Source organism: Parasteatoda tepidariorum, chromosome 2 (genome assembly GCF_982258835.1).
Source record: "Parasteatoda tepidariorum strain Cologne lab strain chromosome 2, Ptep-v5.0, whole genome shotgun sequence".
NCBI classification, from domain to species: domain Eukaryota; kingdom Metazoa; phylum Arthropoda; class Arachnida; order Araneae; family Theridiidae; genus Parasteatoda; species Parasteatoda tepidariorum.
In genome coordinates this window covers 30,535,243-30,562,133 of record NC_141756.1, presented here as the reverse complement: position 1 = coordinate 30,562,133, position 26,891 = coordinate 30,535,243, and the positions used below count along the sequence as shown (strand labels likewise).

Here is a 26,891-nt window from a genome sequence, read left to right as displayed (position 1 = left end):
GTGGATGATACAGTAGTAAACATCCCTTTAAAAAAAATTTTTTTTTTTATCAGTTTTGAAATTTTTTTTGAAAGTGGCAACCTTGTGTATAAAATATATAACACATTTTTATACCCCAGTCAGGGTGAGTAGCCAAATTTTTCAGCAAAAAATAAGCACCTTTTAAGCACTCAAAAAATATTGTCAAGCACTATATACAAAATGCAAAATAATTTTCAGACTTTACATGATCATGATAAAATAACTAGTTTCTGACAAAGAACTCTTTAATAGATTATATTAGCCACCATAAAAAGATTGAGAGATTTTTCGGTTAGAAAAATGAAGCCGGAAATTAAGAATATCTAGCAAAATGCAGCAGAGTTACACATGAAAGAGTTAAAATCTCTTCGAACTCAGCTCAGTAGACACATGCGGACTTGCAAGTATTTTATCAAACATGTAAATTGATTGCGGCTTTCATACACTATGGACCAATTGAAGGCCAAAAAGGATTGTGGTTAAATGAATTGTGAAAATGATGAATAGAGCAATGTGAAAAGCACGCTTTTGCATAATAGGTGCCGAAAATCGACATGGTAAAAAAAATATCATTTTCGAAAAGGGAAAATCAAGCACTTTTTAAAAACATCCAATGAAAATAAGCACCTTTAAGCACTTTATAAAAACGCTATGCACCATGTCATTAATATAATTCCTTTTTACTACGTATTTAAGGATAAGAAAAAATCGGATTCCATAAAACTAGAGATGTCTATGCCATAATTTAGACATATTCATTAAAGTAATTGATAAAAATAATTAATAACATAAAAAATGCTCAATTTAAAATTAGTATATCATTAACAGAGTAATGGTCAAGCTTAAAAATAACAGTAGCAACTACAATAACAAAGGGATTCCATCCTAATCAAATTCTGAATTCCCAAACATAGTTTATCCCTATACACTTTAAAGATGTTTTTTCACAAGTAAGTTTTTCTACTGAAGAAAAGTTTTACCCTTCATTATCCAAAGCAAAAATCGATCATTGAACAGAAATGTTTAGCTAAATAGCTTAATACAGTGCCTGTGCTGACCTGGCCCATTAATTTGATTTAAATATACTAATTTCACTGGTCTGATAGCACATTTAAGTGTAATTAGTTAATCAGTACAAATGAGGAACAATATATTCAATCACTATATTATCAAAGAAATCGCAATTTCTAAAATTACGTGCACAGAAATTACAGATCAGACCCTATTAAAATTGGAGGCATACAGATAAGGAAATCAGGTTGGCCAGTAAGATTACTACCAGGAAATATAAATTTTGCATACAAGTTTGCAAAAGTAACAACTGTTAAAAAGGTTAAGACATGCCCCACAATTTCTGCGGTTAAATTTAAAATGTTTTATATTTGATCATCAATACGATTAAAAGCATTGAGGTGATAAAAAAATATATAGTTGACCATTTCAGTATATCCATTAGATAAAAGGGTAAACTCAATTTCGATGGAAACACTTCACAAGACTAAATCAGAGAGGCGCAGATAAAATCAGGATCCAGATGTTCAGTATAAAAATTGCAACTTGAAACAAATATCTTTATCAAACTTATTAGTCAAGTAGCAAGTCAACAACTTGACTACATACATCCATTATTTGAGACTGATAAGTGATATTTTTACTTAAAATCATAAAATTTAGGTGGTTTTAATGTAACATTTTTATGGCATATGGTTTCAAAACTTAGTAGCACAAGATAAAAATAAATAAAAAATTTCACCCTAATTCTTTAAAGTTATAAAACTTAGAAACCTAGATAAAATTATTTACTGAAGAGGTTCTGTGGAGTGTAATTTCTTAAGATAACTAGCAAAACGTATAAATGGATTAATTAGAAAACAAGCATCAAGAAAGAGAGGAAAATTAAGTGTTGAAATGAAATTACTTTCGATAAAAAAATTTACAACAAGAACATATAACTTTTCCGTAGCGTAAAAATAAGTAATTATTTGTTATTTTCATAGATAATACAAAATAAGCTCTCTGAACTATGCAGTTTTTATAACCAAATGATATGATTATTTATTTCACAAGCAAATTAAACGAGAAAAAAATATTGGGCAGAAGTTTGTTAAAACACACACAACAAAAACTTCAAATAAGAAACTATTTTTTAATAATTTTGCAAAATTATTATGTAAGTTTGCTAATTCCTAATATAAAATTAAAAAAAATTTCATAACAAATATATTAAAAAGTAGTAATTTTTTAAATGAATTTAATTTATAAAAAAAAAAAAATTACAATACTGGTTTGTTTATTCTAGTAAAATATAAAATTAAATAGTCGAAAAATATAAATAAAAATAATAAAAAAAAAAATATTTTCCAATAAGAATCAATTCTTCCTGTTCCTTTTTCGCTCAGTTGAAGAAAAAAAAAAAGTTAAAACACCGCCTTGTTAATCAGATTAATCCATGAATTACTGAAACTAGACTTAATTATTTTTGCTGTTTACTCTTTCCACCCACTTAAATACGCACACTCATCAGAAACATCAAGTGGGAAAAAATAGAAGAACTTAACCCACTTGTTCATTTACCCCCCCCCCCCCACCAAAAAATCTGAACAACATTCATTCATACCATCGATATTATTTTCCTTTGCATGCATGCAAACACTTAGATTGTGAAAAAACACAAAACCCAGTATTATTTTTAAATTTTCTGCGAAAGCTACTCCTGCATTTGTTAAATTTTTGAAAATATCACTCATTATCTTTTGAATCTAAAACTTTGCCTAAATTGGTCCTTTCCAAAAGTTACCATATCTTTCTAGAAAATATAGTTTTTAAAAAACGTAAAAACGTGATCGACTTCGTTTTTTAAAAAAAAAAATTTGTGAAGAGTCAATTTTTTAAATGGAAAATAATGTGAAAGGATCATTTTTGAAGAAAGAATATTTTGTGCAAAGTCCCTTTTTAAAACAAAATTTGTGAGGGGTCCGTTATCAAGCACAAATTTCCCTTAAAAGGACTTCTGCAGATAATAACAATTCAACTGGTACAGTAAATCCAACTATTTTTATTCATTTTATTTGTATTACTGGTACAGTAAATCCAACTATTTTTATTCATTTTATTTGTATTACTGGTACAGTAAATCCAACTATTTTTATTCATAAAAACAAATTAATAAAAATAAAATAATTGTTGAATTTACTTGTGCCTAAATAATGGAAAATGGAAATTTATCAAAAAATAAAATTTAAATAAACAAACCATACTTAAGACCGAAATCTAATGATAAATGAGAAGTTTCGCTGAAATGAAAGATGAAAATCTTGCAAAATGTTTTGCGCAGGGCAGGTATAGGGCAAAAATAGGATAATTTTAAACTATTATTTTCAGAATATCACAAAATTATCATAGAAATTCCATTTTTTTTAAAAAATAATAACACAGTGCACGTGAAGTCAGAGTTCGAAGAAAAAAGTGGCGATTAGTAGGCAATATTTCAATTGCCATTTGTTATTCGCTTTGCGGCTGATGGCAACTGTTAATTTTGCCCCGAATGCACGGGGCTTTCAAAGTCTAACGACGGTTTAAAATTTGTAAAAGAATATATTAAAATATACGAAACGAGAGGATAAAATGAACGTAAAAAATAAAAGAAGCAATAAATCCCGGTTTTTTTTTCATTTCCATTATCATTAAAATATAAGCAGAAAAACATGAAACCGCGTCCCACTTAAATCTAAAGGTAGGTGATGGAGAGTTCATTCTACTTTTTCAAGGCTAAGCGCGGGAAATCAAAAGAGCAGACGATCCCATTCTAAAGTAGAATTATTCTTTCGAACTTCTCGAGAAAAAAATAATAATAAATCGCAACGCAAATTCGAGATGCGAGAAAGAAAGAAAAAAAAAAGGAGGGTGATTGAAGATAATCAAACACGGTACAGGATTTCAGATGATTGTCAAGTCAATCGAAAACCCAACAGAGCAGTTCTCTAACAAATACTGAAAGTAAGGGAAATTGAAACAGCGTACAAAAACGTGTTTCTGATGCGTGTTAGAAAATAACAGGTGAATCGACGACGCAATTGCATTTGAGTAGGTCGAATGTGGTTTTTATAAAGGAAATTGATGACACACCGCACAATATATATGTAATATTAAAGGCATTTAGAAAACTAACCGACCAAAATGGGTACAGCATATCATTATAACACGTTTATAATCAGACTTAAGAACAGAAATAACCTATTCAATCTAGAATTACTAAAACATTTATCTCAATATGTATTACCTATAATGAGACCGGATTAAATAATAGAAAAAGAGCCTTAAAAATAGAAAGAAAAAATGCCCTAAAAATATTAAAATAAATTCCCTAATTAAACAAGATTTTAAATCTGAAACATTTCTTTTCTAAAATGCCTTAAAACATATAATTGTTGATATGCCATAGCTATGGTCCAACATGGACTATAGCTACTAGGGGTGAAGTATAATTATATTTAAATATGTATATCGGGATTTAATTTCCATTTAAATTTGAAATCCATGTTTAATGCAAAAATAACAAAAATTGTTTCGTCAATTAACACATATTTTTTCTATCTTTTACGTTATCTCTAATTTTGTTTCAAGTTCCCTTGAAGCAATTGTCATTTTAAACTAAATGGTCAGCAGCGTGTTCTTTTTAAAAACTAGCAAGATTAAAAATGATTCAAATTTTCTAGGGGAATATTTGAAGACACAAAAACCCTACATTATAATTTAATAAATTGTGACTTCCTTGATCCTATGGATGAATTACATTCTCAAGCAAACATTGAAATACTTGCTTCCAGTAAACTGAACAGTTCTGTATTCCCCCTTATCTGCTGAGTAGTAAATCCTTGCTCAACCACAAATTCTAATTCACATAGTTTACAAAATAAAATTGCTATTTCTTCAGAAAAGGCAATTTCACTGAACTTGAAGGTTTTCACGCAAAAAAATATTTCAAAATTTTTAAAAAAAATATCCAAAAGTGATAGAAAAATTTAAACAAAAATATCAAAATGCCTTAAAAACCTTAATTTAAAAATGTCCTTAGAGTTAAATCCAAACAGATAAACGTCATCAAAATCCAGGCCTAAATAAAAATCATGACACTAAAATCATAACCTGGCGATTGTACAAATTTATACAAAATATTAAAAATTATAGTCCAAATATTAAAAGAGATTTCAAAAAGGAAAATTGAATGAAATTAGAAAAGAGAAAGAAAGACATTACTTTTAGTTGACGTAACTATAACTTTTAGTTCGTTGTTTTTGCACTCATCTGCTAAATCAATAATTTTTAGAGAAATTGCAATTAAGAGGTTAGTTAATGTTATAAGTAGAAGGGAAGTTTTTTTTTTAAAATTATTACATTAAAAACTATTTCAAATGCAGATAAAATTCATCAAGTTTAACAAAATTTTGAATGGAAAAATGAAACGAGCTTCTTTTCGAAAAACTAATTTATATAGCTGACTTTTTTTTATTTTATTTCGATGCAATATATAAAGTAATAAAACTGTTTTCCCGTTTTTATATTAGGAAAGCTCTCTATTTTTTTTCAACCCAAAAGGTAAATTTTGGACATTCATGATGAAGTTAACTGGGCAAATGGGAAAAAAAATATATTTTATATTCTGTCAACAAGTTTACAAATAAAAATAAGAATACTAAGTTTACATAGAATGGTTACAGAGCAACTTTGATGATAACTTTAAGATTTTTAAAAAAGCAATTTAGTGTTCTGAAAAGATTAATGCAGGAAACAGTACTATTATTTTAACAGAAAATTGATAGACTAAAGATAGTACTTTACACTTATACAACAATCTTTAAAATAATTTCTCAAATATTTAAGATTATGCTTTTAAGAAATATTTTTGCAACAAAATGCTATTTCCTTAAAGTGAAATATGGGATTGTTCAAATCATGTAATGTAATCAACAATGATAGTTTTTTCCAGAAATTTGTTGTTAAAAATAATCTGATGTCAACACTCAATAAAACATTATAGAACTATAACATAGCTGCTGTTAACATTGCTGTTCCCACTTTTTGAGGTGTGCCCATTATGAAGTAATTGTTTATTACCTTATTAATCAACAATTTAAGATACACATGTTTAATTACAGTTTTACAATTATAAGAAAGTGAATAAGTTTAAAATTTACTGTTAAAGATAATTTGATGTTACCAACTCAACAAAAAAGATATAGAATTATTTTATTAAAATATAAAAGTATATTGCCTAAGAAATAAATATATTCATGTAACATTAATATTAATATAATTCTAAATTAGCTGCTGTTAATATAATGGTTCCCACTTTTTGAGGTGTGTCCATTATAAAGTAATCACCTTATTAATCAACATTTTAAGATACACATGTTTAGTAAGAGTTTTACAATTATTAAAGAATTAATAAGGTTCATTTACTTTCATATTAAATTTTATGTAAAACTGAGCCCAATAAACATAAGCATTTAGAATAATGAATACAAAAATCTACTTAAAATTTTAGAGCAATATTAACAATTGCTTTTTTTCGCTACAGCTAAATCTCTTCTGTGAAACAAGTTTTAAGTTAGTTGAAAATTTTTTAAAAAAATTAGTAGATGAAGTTGCAAGGGCAACTGAAAAAAATTATTTGGTTTATATGTTATCCCAATAAATACCAAATCTTTGTGAAATAAAATATTTTGGAATATTTTAGTTTTGATGAAACAATCGTCCATTGTCAAGGAATTCGAGTCATTGTAATTAGTTCATTTCAATAAAAATCACACAGATTTTTACAAACAAAATTATTTTCAACTACTTTTCCTTATCATAAATAAACATAACAGCAAATAAAAACTTTCATATTATTAGGTTGGTTTACATAATATCTAAAACAATTCACAATAGCAGATGGAATTGGCACAACAGCGAACTTGTTATAAGCAAATACATACTTAATGCTAATAAGGTACACCTTTCTAAATTGTAAAAAAAAAAAAAAAAATTTAGTTTACTAGCTTTTGAAACCTGTGACAACATTGGATATTGATTTCAGTAGTAAATTCCGAAGAAGAAAATTCAGCTTAATCAGTATATATCTTCCATTTTGCCCCTATTCAATATATTGCTAACTTTGACAGCAGATTGATGCATTGGGCTGTTACTTATCTGAAACTTAAACTAGTCTACTCTACAAAAGTTAATACTTTAAAAAACTGATTTCAACTTCGATACAGTAACCCCCCCCCCCTAAGCGTTTTTAGAAGGACAGTCTTCGTATTTGCCCTATCATTCCTATACTTATACCCTCTTAGCCTTTTTTATAAAAATTAGCCACCATCCCTTAAAAACACTGTTTTTTTACTCATATTCCATTTAAAAAAATAATAAATAACTCAATGCTAAAATAATAATTACACACAAGTTATCTGTGTTTAGGTTTAATTCTGATTGCTATTGCAAATATTTTTTTGTTAGGATTATTCTCAACTGGTTAAATTTTTATAAGTTTCTCTATTTTTGAAGGTGAGTGGATATTAATGAATTTTTTTTATGATTTTAAATTGTGAAGTTATTTTTTAAATAAATACTTTTTTAAGAAATGTGCAATTCAAAATGTTTTTCTTTCTCATAATTTTCAGTATAAAATATAGAAAAAAACTTTCAAGTTGTTTATCAATTAATAATATTTTTTAGTTTACTTTTTCTTTGGAAAAAATTTATGCTCAGAGACTGTTTTTTAGCATGCCTTTAATTATTTTTTATAAATATACATTTTTCTCTTGTTTTGATAATGTGGGAGAATTACTTTTTGAAATATATACATAAAATAGTATAAGAGCGTAATTTAAAAATTGTTGAGGATCAAATTCAGTTATTACATAATATTACACAATTTAATAAATTTTTACAGTTTTAAATGGGTGCCCTTTCAAAATGACCTTTTCTGAGACGAAGTGACCTGCCTTTTTTTATTCCAAGGGAGAACTCTGTAGACGCAAACTATAACTGGTAATAATAGTAACAAAAATCAGTATGTTGTTTAGGGAAATATTATTCAATATTTGACACTTTTTACAAACACCAGAATCACTATAATGGATAGATTTTAAGAGGTTCTAAAATATTCTTTTTTAGATGAGATGAAAGAGTTAAATTATAACCTCATTTATTCAAATCAAATAAGTATAGATTATATATTTTTATTTTTTCTTAAAAAGACAACTTTAATTTTTTATAATTATTTTTATTTTCAAGATTAGAACTAACTCTCAATTTTATCAAGGATACATAACACACATTAGTTGTGAGGAATTTAGGTTTTAGTACTTGTTTAAATAATCCTGTAAAAATGATTAAATTTATATTACATTTTAATGTACATAGTTGTGGAGGCTATTGCCCTCATAACCCATACCTATCCTATAGGTTAAAATATAAAACAAAGTTTTCTCATTTTCAGTATCAAAAACCATGTCCCTCACCCTTACAACGCCTCTGCTTTGCTTTGTTACAACATTTATGTGCACTCGCTTTTACAAAAAGTTTCAAAAGTTAAAATTGAAAATTTTTATACAGTATTCATTATAAAATTGAAACTTTATACAGTATTGAAATTTTATACAGAATTCATTATAAAACTTCAAACATAGTGCATTCAAATATGTTGAAAATCTGCAAAACTTGATATAAATGATGACAATTAAAATTGTAACAAATGGTTAAAACTTAATCCAATATAACTTATACTGATCTATATTTTTCTGATATCATAAAACATATTTAAATGAAGTGGTTAGAAAACTATAAAATCGAATTAAGATTTTAAAAAAAAGGTAAAGACTATAAAAATAGATAAAAATCAAGAAAAAACCCAGTAAGTTTTCAATTGATTTATCACTAAGCTATTATAAACAGCTTAATTATCAAGTAGAATCTTTCTCAACACACTAGAGATACCATTCAGCATTTAAAACTGAAAATACAATCACAAATTTCCAAAGCATCACATATCTCCTTTTAAAAGAAAATGTCTTTTTTTCATTTTATAAAACATCAGTTTCAAAAAAACAACAGTAGTTAATTGGTTTCGACAAACACTAGAAATATTTAAAAATTAGATATGGAAAATCCCAAAATTCGTAACAAAATTATCACTTATCTTTAAATACCTTACTTTTACAATACAATTATTATTTTATTTGTAATCAACATTTTTATTAATTATTTTATTCGTGATCAACATTTTCTTTAATTATTTGTAATCCACAGATAATTAAATGTTTTGGTAATCAGAACTTCTAAACGAGAAATTAAAAACATTCCAAAATATTTATAATCAAACATCAATAAATAACTTTTTAAATAAAAAGTCCGTAAGTTTAAGTAATGCAACTACTTTATTAACAAATATTTCAAACGGCATATACAAATAATCTTTAATAGTCATTTAAATTATAGATATATCAGCTACTTTAAAAACTTTCAAAATTAATGGATGATTACAACTTCGATAAAATTAATTAATATTTACCAGTTCAGGTGAAGCACCAAAAAAATAGACACTGTATTGCTCAATACAAAGGTAAATCACCAATCCTAACTTTTGAAGATGAGATTGTTTTAACTGTAACAATCCCAATTCGAAAACTAATTATTGTATTTTAAAGTTAGAGCCAATTAACATAGCTGACCTTTCATTAACTAAGCATACTTGTTTATCAACATCAGAGACATATGATTTAGGACACCAACTAATGACCAAACAAATCTCATTTCAGATTAATTCGGCCACGCGCGATTTGTTTACACTCGTCACGAGATGGCGTTACTAATGCGTCTACTGGGAGTTCAAAGTTGCCACTTTCCCGATTCTTAAAAAACAGGTTTCGTTGCAACAGGTGGCTTGAAATTCGACTTAATTTAGTTATAGAAAAAAACATTTAAAAAATAATTTAATATTCTAAAGATAGATGAGATTATAGAAATAATCTAACATTTTCGATAACAACATTCACTATAAAGAATTTAAAAGTGTAATGCAAATACATATTTACAAAACGAATAATATATTTTTATTCATAAAAATATTTTTTTTAAAAATAAATTTCAATGTAAAAATCTGACAATACAATCTTGTTTTGAATAAATGTACATTTACTTTTGAAGCGAAGCAAATGAAATTTATCGAAATCTTAATGATAAATTATGAAAATTAATTATAATAATTGTATTTTGTACAAATGCTCATTCGATCGAGAAAAAAATATATCGGGAATTTAGTTGGACCGGCACCAGCGCTTATTTCGATTTTTAAAATACCTCCCGGTGCTGTCATTATATCAATCATTAGTTTAAGTGGCACTTTAATTTCAAAAAAGAAGAACGCATTAAAAATATCTTCATGCGGAACTGCTGCTTTTGTTTCGTTTTCGTGCGATTAAAGTTAAACCGCCTATCACGGCAAGAAAAAAAAAAATTACAAGTAACACAAAGCAGTCAAAATATATAAGAAAAAGGAATTTCTTACTCTTTTTAGTTAAAATTCTGGGAAGTAAAGCAGCGATGTATGAAAAATTAGAGGTCGTGAAAATAAGTTTTAAATATGCTTTTGATAAATACACCCAGAAGTTTGCGGAGGTTGTCAGGGTTCATTAAAATATGCACGATTAATTTATAAAACATAACTTACAACACAGAAATGCCTCAAAAATTTTTCAATGGACTAATGTATTGATAAATAAGCAAAAAAAATATTACTAATCATATTCAATGTAAAAAATAAATGAAAAAATCTTTAGCTCGTATATTAAAAATAAATTTCCCACAAACAAGATGACACAAAACTGTTTTTAGAAACTCTCGTTCGTATCTGCAAGGGCAGGATATGCCTTTTTTTCTTTATTATTACCTTTAAAAAAAACATATACAAAAAAAACTGTTGGTATCAAATTTCTATTTATTTTAAAAATAGATTACGCTGACATTTCGTACAAATAATTATCATAAGTATTTAAATTAAGGAAGTGATGAATTATTAATGTATTTACACGGAATTTAATGCTTAAAAATAATAGAATTAAACTAAGTTAGTGACTATCGAATTCTACTTAAATAATTATGCTTGAAACAAATCAGAATATAAATTTCGAATTCAAAACATGCTGAAAGTTGGAGGAAAAATAATAAATGAAAAAAATAAGGAACTTCAAGAGGAAAAGTTATTAATTAAAATGGAACTAAAATATATTTGACAATACTAAAAATCTTCTTTAAAAAATTCTTACACAATGTTTATAAAAACCATAATTAAAAAAAAATTACATAAATTAAACTGAATAATTACTCACTACAATTATAAAGTGACAATATTTAAATTTCGTTTCATTAAAATCGTTGAGTTCAAATTATAATTCATTAAATAGTTCCTTTATTTTTTTAAAAATCCTAAAATAATTTTTTAAGACACCATTTACATGAAAAATACAACCATAGAATTATTTCGGTAAACATAAACTATCTAAAATTATTAATTTTTATAAATAATTGTCTTTTTTGAAATTAAAAATTATATAATATGAAAAAAAATTCTGAAGTGTTGGAATATTTTGAAGGGGAGCATGTGCGGAGGCCCCCCGACACTATACCTATGGTAAAGGGGGGGGGAATCTTGCAATCGAAGTTTCAGACAAACTAAAGCACTCAAACCTTTGTGTTTTCCCTAAAAAGAACTTAAATTTTCAAAGAATTTTTTTTTTCTTTTTTTTTTTACTTTTTTTTACAAAATGCCAATAATATAAAATATATTTTTAATTAAACGCTTTTTCTTGGCTATAAATGTGTAGATCTATTGTTTTTTCCGGAAATGGGCAAGTTTAAAATAAAAGTTATATACCAATATCTTATAGCAAAATGGAAGTGTTTGAACTTTAGCTGCCACGGAGAAATGGTTCAAGCATTTAGATCAGTGGTTTCCAACTGGCGGCCAGGGGGCCGGATTAGGCCCGCGAAGCTTTTTTTTTTGTGGCCCGCGAGCTAAAATATATTAATCGTCGTTTTTTTTTGCGGACAATTTTCGAAAAAAATCAGTATGGGTTTAAAATACTTTTCTCGTTAATAAAAATCTAATTTCTTCGTTTCTGTGAAATTTAACATACCAAAGGTGCAAAAAAATTTATTTCTCAGGTTTTGCATCCAAGAAAATATTTATTCAAATATAAAAATAATCGTGTATGTTGCTCTTTTTTTATTTCATTTTTTTGCATTTTGTGAACATAATTTAGCATGTGTGTGTCAGAAATTTTCTCGAAGAAATTCTCCTATTTAACTTTTCGAAACCACTCATTTTGGACGAAAATATTTACACACACATTTGTAAATTTTAAATTTAAAATGTAAATATCTATTCCCTGGTGGTTGCAGCAGACAAACCTCAATTTTCTCATTGAACATTTTGTGTGCTACTATGTAAGTTTTAATACCAACCTTTTTAAAGTTTTATGTCTTAACAATTAGATATCTGTTGCACATTAATTGTTTAATACATAGGTGCACATTAAAGTTATTCTATCCCGAATTTTTTAATATGCAATTAAATATTTTTAAAAATCTACTTCTTATTTTAATTTGTAATTCAATACTTTTGTTTTGTACAACTTGGTCAAAATCTGACAGTAATATTTAATGTTCCTTCAAACATAAAAGAGTCCTACATAAAATTTTGATAAAGTTGCGGCCCGCCATTTGATTTGTGTTTTAAATTGTGGCCCCTGACCTCATGTAAGTTGAAAACCCCTGATTCAGATACATAGATACAATATGAGACTATGTTCCTATGCTGGGAGAAACTACTTAGTATGCTGAGAAGCCAAAAAAGAGACTAAGTATCTGCCTCAATCCATTTCAACTAAAGTTAATTTTTTTTTATTCTTAATCCTTTTGCTGCTTTTGTTATAGTACTTATGTTTTTCTCATTCTTATCTTGACTCAGTAAGTTGAAATATTCACTTCTAATAGTATAATATTTGCTTATAAAAACTTTAAAACAACGCATGTATATTATTGTTCCTGATTTAATTGCAATTACTATTGATAACCTGAGACACCCATGTTTCCGATCCAATGAGGAAAGATACATATGTTTTGATTCCAAATAACTTTATTAGTTTAATTATAAATCCTCAACGGTGGCTGGAAGCCCACCCACGGATCGATGGTTACCAGCTCTTCTGGAAAGTAGCGACGGCTTGTGCGCAATGTTGACAACATTGCTGCAATTATGCTGTTGGTCATGAAATTGTGGAACCTAAAACTCTATGAAGTCCCTGGCCCACAACGGACTGCAATGAAAATGCTTTATTGTTTAAGCGTACTGCAGTGAGAATCCTTTACTTTTTAGTTTGAACATAACCGGTATATATACCATGACCAAAATGTTCTCATACAACTTTTGAACCACATTAAAGAATCATATTAAGTGTAACAGTAGTCCCAATTCCTTCCAGAAAATGTAATGTAAAGTATATATAAACTACTTCAAGCCCACATGTTGAACTACTTATAATTTTGTACACCTTTTTCTATTTTTAAAATGATTTTACCCCTTAAAAATTCCAGTAGTCAGGATATTAACCTCCTCAAAACCCAATTGTATACTATTTTTTCTAACATTTAATATTGATAATCTGCTAAAACTAATAGTAAAAGACTTAGGAATAAAAAAAAATGGATTCATTTCTCTTAAAATAATTTAAGATACTGATGATTTTGAATTTACAAAAAAAAAAAAAAAATCATTTAAATTACTATAAAATGTGTACATTGTTTCCCTATATACGAAAACGAAACCATTTAATGTCAAATTAATTTTACCTATTTCCTTCTGGTAACAGTTCATAGCATTTTTATTAACTTGCGTATAGTACTGTTAGAAAATGGATTTTAACTATTACAGCACAAAAAAGAAATTAAAAAATTAGATACTACTTGTAATATTCTTTGTTCATAAAACTAAATTTACTTTGTTTTACAAAATAAAAGTATATAATGTTTAGTTAATTTAAAAAAATCCTTTTTTTAACTTATCTTTAAAAGCTAATAGTTTTTATGCCATCTAATGGTACACTAAAATTGGGAAAAATAATGGAAAAACATTGAGAAAATACTCATATGCAGTCTAGGACAGGAAAACAAAAATGTTCCCACTTCCTGAGGAGGTGTTTCCCCCCTAATACTATAATTTTTAGGGACTTAATTTAAATAAAAGTTTAATGCATATTTTATTTTGATTTTCAAGCAAATAAATGCTGGATAATAATAGCTCATACAAATTCTAGTAATGGGAAAAAAATGCTCATATTCCCTGAAGAGGGAAAGACCTTAAACCTAAAACTTAAGTACCAATACTGATATCAATTTTCAAGCTATTAAACGTAGAAAAAAATATGACTAGATTCAATAAATAGTATATAATAAATAAACATGATTCATTTGTCAGTTGCCTTGAAAAAGACATTACCCTCTCTCCCTCCCTAAAATCAGTTTTAAATACACAAAAATAACCTTTTTATGATTTTTTTTTAAGTGATTAAATATTAGAATGCTAATTCTATGGATCCTAGTAATGAATAAAAAATAGTTCATATTACCTGAGGATGACATTTATTCCCCCCGCTCCCTGTAACATTTCCATCTAAAAAATTTTGTTTACATTCAAAATGTAAGAAAATTCCTCTTATTTATTTATTCAGTTTTTTTTTTTTATTTCTAAGCAATTAAATGTTGAGATTCAGTTTTCATGAATTTTAAATAGTAAAAAAAAAAAAAAAAAAATTCTTTCTGAGAATGACATTTCCTTCCTCTCCACCTAAAACTATAAATTCTAGATTTCCAAATAAAGTTTTTATGCAGATTTTTATTCAAAATTTCATGCAACTAAACAACAAAAAATATTTTACATAGATTCTCGTAATGAAAAAAAAATTTATGATCCCTCCCTTCTAAAATCTTAAATGCTTTCCAAATAAATTTGTTTACGATTTCTTTTAATTTTTTTTTGAGCAATTAAATGTTAGAATATAACTTACATGGGATCAATTAAGGAAAAAAAAAAGTTCTTATCCTCTGAGGTTGATATTCTCCCTCTCTCTAAAGCCCTACATTTTAGGTACAATTAAGTTAAAAAACGATTTTTTTTTTACAGAAATTGTTTCAAATTTTTAAGCAGTTAAACAACGTAATATAACTGGAAGGGATACTTTTATAAAAAAAATTCCATAACCTTGGGCATGAAATTCCCTCCCTCCCCCTTAAACCTTAAATTAATGAAACTTGCCTGTAATTTTTACACTTTTTTTTTTCAGTTCTCAAGTAATCAGTCGTTGGGAATATAACTCATGTAGGTTCTATTAAAGACAATAAAAAAGCTTCTGACTTCTGCAGCTGTAAGAAATTAATGCTAACATTTTATCTAGGTTGTGCAATAGTATAAACAAGAAATAACGTTCGATTATATACTTCCCACTCTAAGCCTTCAGAACTCAAATTGTTTATCAACCGCATATCCATTTGCAGATAAACCTGGCGTGAATATAAATATGCAACATGAACTGTTGTTGTTAAACATGAAAAAAGGATGGAATTGCCTGCCAGACCTACTAGCTCATGAAAATATTGAAAATTGTAATCCTTTAAGGTTCTAGATACTTATTTTTCAATTTAATTGTGCATCGAAAGTACGAGTATTCATCAGTTCCTTCAATTGAATACAGGATCATTGAAAATTTTGGTAAGCAGTGAGATGAAGGTTAAATAGCTGAACAAATTGCACTTTTCCTTTTCCCAATATCCATGAAGCAATATCACAACCATTTCATTCGTGAAAAAATAAGATTAAATCCTTCCTGTCATTTAGAATGGTAGAATTCCAAAAGTCTATGGAATTGTGAAATCTTGTTTTTATATTTCCCTTCTTTCAACAGAAAGATTTTTTTTTCTTTGTGGAACAAGAGCACTGAGAAATATGATGAGATCAGCATCTTGTTCAACAACCACTTGCCTGTTGTTTACAAATAAAGCATCAATTGTATTTCTAGCAATATGCTAGCTGTAGCATTTAAAATACGACTATTTTAAAATTCAATTTCTCAGGAACTATTCAACTGATTTCGCACAAATTTTGTATTTTGGCATATAAAATTATATTCTTTAAAATAATGTAAACAATTTTATACCTCACAATTTAAAATTCTTTCAGCTATTATTAAAGAAAACAATAAAAAATAATAAATATTTACTAAAATTAATTTTTTTGAGTAATTATCTTTGGATAAACAAATTTTATAATTGTGTGTAAAAATGTTTCAATTCGCTTTAAAAGTTCTCGAGATCTAGCGAAATACGCAAAAAATAAAAGAAACATTATGAGGTTCAAACTTTGGAATGCTTTCCTAATTAAACTATGAAGACCAAAATTTCAAGATTTTGGCTACACTCGATATTTTAAGGGTCAGAAATCCGAATCAGCTGAAAAAAGATATGTAGAAAAAGTACGTTTTTATGTCTGATTTCGTAATTTAAAATATCGTCTGTACTAATTAATTAGAATATTTTAGGTGACCCCTTAGAACCAATAAGATTGAGTCCTAGAACGTGAAGATCCGATCATTAGATCGGAAATTACAGGGTGGTCCGTTTAGGTCCCAGGTTGCTGGATTTTAATCAGGTTTATTGGTTTAAACCACTTAAAAAAGTCTGGCTAAAATTTTAAAAAAAGCTGGCTTTTATTAAAACTTATATTTTTCAAAAACTGTAGCAAGATAAAAGCGGTATAAAATTGTTATTTACTATATTCACGTGATTACATGTTCAAAACATTATGCAGCAGCCACTTATCAAAACTGTTATGTAAGAGCTTTAACCTGGGAAATATTAAATTCCATAATTTTAATTAGAACTACAATTAGAAATAATTTTTTTAATGCAGGTTATACATAAATGAACAAAAAACACAAAATCAACAATAATTAGTAATTATCTAACTTTTCAAACAGATTGTATTAACTATTTTGAACAAATCACGCAGAGTTTTATAGAAAATGCCTAATTTATCAAAAATAATTTAGCACAATTTCAAAAAAAAAAAATCTTTTTTAATTTAAAACTGCTGATTCAGAACATGAAATAGGTTTGAAACAATTTCAGACAAATATGTCTGGTTTTGAAGTTTAGCAGCAAATGCATCACTCTAATTATTAACATTTTATCTATTTATGGAAATAAATGCCCTTTAAAAAAGTAAAAAATAAACTTTAACTTAAAAATTCAAAAAGGAAACAAATGTGTGAAGAAAAATGACCTCAATAATAAAGTTAATCTGTAGGGAAAAAATATAAATTAGCACATCAATAATTTTATTTTTGATATAATGAAAAAAGAAAACTCTCTGTGCTTTATTAAAATAATTCTTATCAGTCATAAATTTTATGTGGAACTAAAAGTAAAGGAAGACAAGGTAGGTTGAACCTAGTAGCACGTTGGACCTGACTTAATTATTTTAATGCTTCTAAATAGTTTTGTTTGATTTTTCCAGTAACTAGTTGCACCCCCACAGATCCTATGAAAGAATCACACGACACAGTTAAAAGTTAAAATGTGCCCTTTTTATCTCAAAAGGTTATATTTTAAGACAGCTAATTAATTATACCTTATTTATCTTGAAAAATTTTTAAAAACTTGACTTACACAAGTCTGAAATAAATAACAAAATTTCAAGGAATAAAAGCTAATAAAAAATGTACTTAAAAATTACTTAAATTAATCTTATATACAAATATGTAATTCATTAATTTTCTTTACAGACATTACAATAAACTAATTTTATTCACATTAAATAATAAAATTAGTCAGAAATATTACATTTAACTTTTGGTCAAAGTGGAAAAAAATTGGAATATGTATAGATATCTGGGTAAAAAGAAATTTCAAACAGAATCTATAGTAAAAAATTACACAGGAAATATGCTGTGTATTTAGGAATAAAAAATAAATAAATTTTGTCAAAGATTGCATCTTTTGGAGAAGTTCTGAGTAAGAAAAATTTTTTTACTTGTATAAGATTTTGAGATCATGTCTACTATTTTTTTTAGTAAATTAAATTTATATCATGCAATAGTGATTAAAATATTTTTTATATGCAACAAATCTTGATAAAATAAGAGAGCAAAAAGATTTCGACAATTCTTATTTTTCTCAAACCTCTTTCAGGAAATATCAGGCTTTTCTCAGCACAGTTATTGTTTCATATGTCCTTTAATAACTTTAATTTGCTATAAACCATCTTAACTGCTAAGTCATATTAAATTTTTAAAAATCAGTTAGTACTTATCAGTCAGTTAGTGTCAAATATTTGTTTTCATTAAATTTCAAAACTAATTGCAGTAAGACTGATTTCCTTTTAGTTTTATATAATTGAAGACTCATTTTATTTATATTTAGAAATTAAAATGAAAAATGCATTTATAAAGAAAATAGGTGAGCCAATTACTAAATCAGAGATGAAATTTATCCTTAAATATTTTTTCTGAACAGAGTTTTGTCACAAGAACCAAAGTGCCCAGCCTTGGGCTACATAGGTCCAGTTGTCAAGGATTCTTTTAAAAATTAATTTTAAAAAATTTTAACAGAACACATTTAAAAAAAATTATGAACAGTGAAAAGAAGGCAATTTACCTTGAAGAGAAAAATCAAACTGTAAAGACAATTTTTTAATGAGATAAAAAAATACAAACTGAAAAGTGGAACCAACTAACGCTGATTTCTCCTATACTATACACATAAAACAAAATCTTTCCATTCATGGATAGATTTGTAAAACTAATAATATAAAATAAAAGTTCCACTTATTATCAACTTATTAATAAAAAAAATAATGAGCACAAAAAGGTTTAACCAATAAATTTATGAACTTTAAACAAAATTAATCATATCATTTTAGCAATAACTAATTTTACTATACCTTACACTAAAAATATTATGTACTTAAAAACTGACAAATTTACAAACTAAATTTTACTAATGAAAAAAAATTAACAAAATAAAAAAATGATTAAAAATTTCAGATTGAAGGAAATAAAAAGAAAAAGCTAAATATTTAAAATATTAAAGAATAAATAATTAGATTTTGTGATAATAATAATAAAAGATGATAAAACTAACATTAAAAGTCACAATTATTAGTACACCAAAATAACTAAAAACAGCATATGAATATTCTCAGCAATATCTTCTTCAGAGTACAATACAGAACAGACAAATGAATGACTGTCATCCTTTTCTCTCTATTTTATTGTCTATTGAAATTATGCTAAAACGTAACGCTTGGAACTAGTATGCCATTTTTAACATAATAATTAATAGTTCTAGCTTTAGTTTTTGATCTTCCTTATTGTCTGTGTTTTAAGTGATACTTTCTGCGAATATGCCAAAACTTGTTCAGGTGGCATGAAAGAAAAAAAGCTACATTGGGCTACAAAAAGCTTGGGATGCATAATTCTTGATCATTAAAATAAAAAACAATTTCTTGTACTAGAAAAGAATATAAAAAAAAGATGAATACTAACAGAAGAAACAGAACAAGTAAAGATAAATTCACAATTATGGTGATTTCAGCTCAGAATGCTGTAATAAAAGAACATAAATATGGGAGACTTGTATAATTTAAAATAGGGTTCCACCTTTAAAAAAAGTATCGGAAATATGAAAATTCTGGGTTCTAACGATCTATAGTTTTCAAACTGAAGGAGAGCCACAAAAGATATTTATAAAATTAACATAGATAAATTTCTATTTTTTAATCTATAAAGCAACTCTAGATGTTTATAATTTCAATACAAGAAAACAACTTTGATCAAATATGATTTACTTTGAGAAAAAAATGTATCAGGCCATAAAAAAAAACTTTACATTCACCACAATTTTCTAAAATGCAAATTTTCAAACACGATAATTTTTTGAGCTATATTACTTTTAATAAAATAAAGAATATTTAAATTAAGAAGAATGCAAACAAATCTGGTGAATGAAAACTATCTGATTTAAATTTATGCAATTAGCTAAATATTCTGCTTGTAATAACATATTTTCAAGTATTCAGAGAATTAACGTTCTCATATTAAAATAAATTATACTGTAAAGCCTGAAATAAAATAATAATTTTAAAGAAATTAAGCAAAAATATTTCTCAACTTCAGAAACAGCATAAAAATTAAAGAATTTTTTGGGGACCGTTTTAAGAATTGAAACTAGTAATAAAGATATAAAACCTCAAAAGCTTTTGTGATCAATTAAAAAATAAGTTATTAATCATAAAAACTGCTTAATTTAAACAAAATTATTTCAAAATCCATGATTCTTGATAAGTAAAGATTTCAGTCAGATAAATTTCATAATTATATTTTTTAAATTAAAATATCACTCTCATTTTTAATAAATTTTAGATCAATACGCAATTTAACCGATTTCTTCTTTTGAATTATTATTCAAAGCTCATCCCTCTTTCAAAAACTGGAAACTACACACGCACACAGATATATATATATATATATATATATATATATATATATATATATATATATATATATATATATATATATATATATATATATATATATATATAGAAATATCAGGGGTGGGGGGGGGGCAGTTTAAATTACAGCTTCTTAGGGAATTCAAATATTTAAAGAGAAATAATTATCTTTGAACACAAATATATACATAGCTATTTACAGAAATCATTTAAGTGTGTTGGTGAAATATTTATTAGTGTTTAATACCATTTCATCTTATGATGCAATTATAAATCATGAATTAATTATAATTGATGATATAACATTTCTGAACAAAAGCTTTTAAATGTTTATTAATTAGAAATAAAATACATTTTAAAAGATTATGTAATTTTGTATAATATTTAATATATTTCATAATTTTTGATTCGTAATTATTGCTTGCAATACAATATTCCTCACGCCCTCTGAAAAATTACTTCGTGAATATGTGAATCCAATGGTCAGAAATCTCAGGGTAGCCCTATTAATTTTAAATTTGAGAAGAAGAAAAAATATTAAGCCAAAATTACAACAAAATACCTGCTCAGAATATAAGTAAACAAACACAATGTGTGAATAATGTGCAAAAATCATTTGTTGTAAGCAATATTAATTCATGCAGGAATATATACATGAATAGATCCATAATTAATAAATCTAAAATGAACATAACCATAATATGAATTAAAGCGAATTTTTCATTACAACTTTTAAATAAAATATGATAACAAAAACTTTAATTTTTTTCACAGAGAAAAGTTAGAAAACATCTTCACAAATATCTACTCATAATATGTTGAGTTCAATTTAGTGATGATGAGATTGTAGATCTGGATATACTCGTTAGTTCTATCTGCATTTGTAATTTATCTACTCTATTTTGTTGTTATTCATATATTTATTACTGTTATTCAAACTATCATTTCTTTGTCATAATATAATCATTTCATATAAGAGAAATTTAACCTCTCAGGAACGACATGGAGGTTGGTCATTCTGAGGGGTTTCCTCCATTGACGACAAAAAGTTATCGAAAGTATATAATTTTTTGCAAAAGATTTTAATTTTGGTCAGAGTCATTTTCTAGGTGCGGAAATGCCGCTATTGAAAACCGGATCGATGAATAAAATTCACCGTCAATAAAAATAATCCCCACTGATATAATTATGAATAAAACCAAATTTACCAATCATGAATTATGAAACTATTTTAAATAAATGAACAATTATGTTTTTTGTTTAAGTTTGTATTCAATTTTATATAGTAAAAATCGTAAAAATTAGTTAGATTTAAGAAATGAGAAGAGGTTTGCTTGTTTGAGATGCTTAGTTTTTTCTAAAATAACTTAGTTTCAACATTTGTGTCAAAAACCCATTTTTGACAGAGTTTTTAACAATTGTTTAAAACTTAAATTTGTTGTGTAAAAAATAATTATTATCTATCAAAAACATGATGTAATTATAAATAAAAAATACATATTAAATTAATGATCAATCAATTATGCTTTTTAATAATTTTGATATTAAACCCTCATTTTGTTTTAACAACTGGTATAAAAAAAGTTTGTAATATAAAATTATAATTTATTATGAGTATAAGATAATTATAAATAAAAATACGAAAACAATCATCTTATGAAAAATTGCCCATAAATTATCTTGTTCATTATGTGAAAAAAAATTTCATTTCACTCTCATTCTGACTTCTTTTTTCCCCTGAGCATATGATTACAAAACACTAGTTTTGAAGCCTTTTGTAAGTTTTTTTCCCAAATTTTGAATGAATAAGACGAAAAACTGAAAATATTCTTTCAATTGATGCTGAGCTGCATGAAATAGAGTGTAGACTTACCAAAACTGCTATATTATATACTAAAATTAACATGTATTAGGAAATTTTATTCCAATAACTGTACTTAGTAAATTAAGAACATAAGTATAATGAAGCACATTTTTATACATGATATATAATGTAAATCAAAATTATAATGCAAGTATTGCGCATAATGTAAACAGTTACGTAATTTGATTTCTTATAAAATGTCCCTAATCACATAGAAGAAATTTTCCCCTGGATTTCGACAGTTTTTATCAGTTTTCCATCAGTTATTTTCACTTTCCAGCAGTTTTTCAAAAACCTAATTTTAACATCCAAATATCCCAAACCTGTATAATTTACTTCAAAAATTATGCTTATGAAGCCATTAAATTTTTTTTTTTACTCTTTATACTTCAAACAACAATCATATCTACATACAAAGTGAATTTAAATCTTTGCAGAAAATAATATGCTTTTATAAAAAATTTATTTACAATGTTTCATAGTCTAGGTATTTTGGTATTTATTTACAATGTTTCATAGTCTAGGTTTGAAGAAAAATTTCCAGCCAAAAAAAATAAATTTTACTCAAGCTTAATTCGATGATTTGGCAAGAAAACAAGCCATATATGAAGTCCTTAATTTCGAACATTTGTTCATAGAGTTTCGTTTTTGAAAGTAAATTTTAGGACTTTTCTTTACATTTTTCTTAGTAGCTCATGCATCGTAAAAAAAATAAAACGCTACTTATCAACACAAAAATTTAGAGACTGCAAAAATAGGGGAAGAAAATAAAAAATTGCGAGTTAAGAACCCTCTCAAGACAACTGAATATTGTGAAATTTATCTAAGCAATTTAAATTACATTTGAAGTTTACATTTGAATTTTTACATTTTGAAGCAATAATTTAATATACGGAATTGTTCGGAATTCAAATTCATTTTTTTAAATTCTCTAAATTTTATTTTTTTTAATTCTTCATGTGTTTTTCCTTAAAGTGCCCTTTGGATTTCACCATTATAATATCTAATTCCTTAATGAATTTATGGATCCTGAGAGCAATATTCTTTACATAAATTACTACAATATGGGAAATGTGTAAAATTTTTGAGAATAATATGTAATCATATTCCTTATAACACATTTGTAATCACATTCTTTATAGATTAAGTTTTCTCATTTAACTGTTTTAAGGGAATTATTAGGAAAACTATTTAAAAAATGCTAGAAATTGCTTCTTTGTTAAAAAAAGGGGCAGCAGGTTGCACAAAATTACTACTTATGACACATGTTGTCAACCACTAGATTAGAGCATAGCTAAGAGCAGATTAAGAGGAATTTTGTGAAAAAGCAACCTTTTTTTCTAAAAATTAAGTGGAACTGAAAAAGTTATCACATCACTGATCATGAATAAGTTATCAAATCAGTTTAACCAGCTTATGGCGCTTAACATGGTATAGCCTGCCATTCTGGCTAACCAGCAGTAAACAAAAAGTTTATAATTTACAAATAAAATTTATCTGAAAACACCCATTTGCCAACAAATATTGATCAAAATCTATTTTTCATGTAAATGAGAAATAATGCTCTAGAAATACATTTAGTTAACATTGCAAAGAAATAATAAGTAAAAGTAAATGTTTTACTATTACTAATAAAAGAATTTATTATTCAGTGGTCTGTTTAGGTTTTTATGAGGAGTACCTATTTCGTGAAAATTTAGACAAAATTTGTGAAAATTAAAAATTATATTAAAAAATCAACACAAAAATATGGTACAGTAAGAAGATGTTTTCAATAATTGTCACTACAAATAAAAATCATTTATGACTGGTAAATTTTTATATATTTTTCCCTGTATATTCAAAAATAATTCTGCTATTGCAAAATTTTGGGCGTAAAATTGTATCTAAATTTAAAAATCATAGTCAATTGTTAAATTTCGACTTGAATTTTAAAAATAACATGCATTTAACAGTACTTGCACTAAAAGTTATTTTCATTATGAGAACATTTCCCACATAGTCATAGAAAAAAGTTTCAGAGGAAAAAGTTTTCATAAAAAATAAAGGTCTGTTAGAAGAAATTTAGAACAATGTTCGAATATTCAGAATAATGTCCAAATTTCAACTTCCTGTAAAGTTTCCTCATGGTTTAATTTAAAAAAAAAAAAAAAACTCTCTATAATATGGCGTAAGCGGCTGGTTAGGCTACCACACCACACTATCTGACCAAGCAAATACTACCTATTCATCTATGCTTAATTAACTCAGGATTTATCGTTTCTTATCGGTACATAAAAACAAAGTTTTAAGTGATGATGATGGGGGGATGAGAATATTAGAACTTGCTTTTTAAAAAACATTTTCTGAAACTACCGTTTTTTCTAAAGTTGAATTTGAAAAGATACTGCTAAATGGTAGTAAATTTGATCTGGACAGACTCTTGTTATTAAACATTTATAATCATATTCGTGACATAAAATACATAATCACATACATAATTACAATCAATTCAGACATAAAATACTAAATTAGTTCAAAAGAAATACATTTCAAAAACCTATGCAAAACAACTGACTAAACAGCTTAGAAATGAAAAATAGAAAAATAAGAAAGTACTAGAATATTTTCTTAGCAATCCCTATAAATAGTCATACTGTGTGTATAATATTTATTAAATATTTAATAAACTGCAATTATAAAACTTTAATAAGATAAAATAAAAATTAATATGAAAAAAAATTTAAAAAGTTATTTACCTTAGCAATCAGAGATTTTGTCTGTAAATAAAATGCCTCGATGGTTGCACTGTCTCGAAGTTGTGTTATACTTTCTATATAATATCTGAAAAATAAAGAGAAAGTTATATATTTTAATGCAATAAAAAAAGATAACTATAATTTTACAGTGCATAGTCAAAATTCATTAAATGATGTATACCAGCAATTATAACATTCTTTTTCATTGTAGAATCGAACAAACCGAAAACAACTATCTTTGTTACCATCATTCAAATAATTTGCAAATAATAAAACAGTTATTTATGTTTCAAATTAGCCTCAATGATACCCAAAATTGTCTTCTGAAAATAATGTCTTGCAAAGTATTTCCAACATATAGATCTGGTACTATACTAAAAATTTGCTGTTTAAATAAAAAAAATTTATGTCCTTCTGTTAGCAAAAAATGTTTCAAATTTGAAAGATGGCCATCCTTGAGGGATGATGAACAGGGCGAACTGACGGGAGAGTGTAGCATTAAATTAATAAAAATTTTAGTTTTGGAAAACTCTCATTTGAATATCACATTGAATATGAAAAACAAATTTGAAAAAATGCACAATTGTTTTATATTACCTTTAAAACAATTTTGATTAATGGTCAAAATAATATGCCAAATTCTATATGGTATCATCATTCATTTTAAAATACACATTTAATAACTGCAAGTACACGATAAAAGAATGTTACTAATGTATTGCAACACAAATGTATATCCAGAGTTCTGCCTAAGCGTTTTTAAAAAGGGGGTCTGCCCTTTAATCCTTATATCTTTGTCCTATCTGTAAGCTGATTATCTCTTAAAAACACTGCCTTTTTACTCATATTCAATTTTTGAAAATATTAATTCACTGTTTAAATAATAACTAGGAGGCTTCGCCCCCTGCTCGCTGGCGCTCGCCAACCCCCAGAACTGCTTTCACAGTTCATTTCGGATTGCTTCGCAATCCGATGCTTGCTTTGCTCGTTCATTGGATATGTTCTTAACGTCTAGCTTTTGTATACTTTTTTGAACACTGAAGTTCCGAAAACTTTTCACTGTAGAAAATTCTAAACCTGTGCATTTCAATATTAATTTGAAATTGCAAACAGTTCACATATTTTTTTAATCACACTATTCTAAATTTCAGTTGTTGAGAAAAGTAACTGTTGTAAGTTTTGTTTTAAAGTCTTTCCCACCAGAGGGCTAAAACCATGTGTTGTAAAACAATATGAAATAGTACTGAACGCCGGATGTAAAGCATCGGCTTCGATGAAGATAATTTTGTGAGAATTTTTTTGATAATTCGGTGAGAATTCACCCAATTAGACATATGATGCTCACTACGTGCTCTTGTGCACTGAAGCCTATCAACTAAAATGTATTAGCGTTTTATATAATATAGATTAGCCATATGATGCTCACTACGTGCTCTTGCGCACCCAAGCCTATCAATTAAAAATGAAAACTGTTGCCAACGCGAGAAAAGAAATATCATTGGTTTTATTGATACATACATATTAGCGTTTTATATAATATAGATTACACACTGGTAAATTATCTGAGTTTATAGGTTTAATTCTTATTACTATTACAAATATTTACTTTCTTACGATTATTTAGAATTTGTTAAATTTTTATAAGTAACTCTTTTCTTCAAGG

At 26.5% G+C, this 26,891-nt stretch overlaps 1 protein-coding gene across 11 annotated transcripts in view; it reads right to left on the bottom strand.

The window, feature by feature from the left end:
- Positions 1-26,891, bottom strand: part of LOC107442702 (uncharacterized) — an 80,591-nt gene that overhangs the window by 25,140 nt on the left and 28,560 nt on the right. For all 11 annotated transcript variants that reach the window (XM_071177366.2, XM_071177357.2, XM_071177362.2 and 8 more), the window contains one exon: positions 25,229-25,313. In XM_071177366.2, coding sequence (XP_071033467.2) covers positions 25,229-25,313 — 85 coding nt within the window. The remainder of the gene's footprint in view (positions 1-25,228; positions 25,314-26,891) is intronic.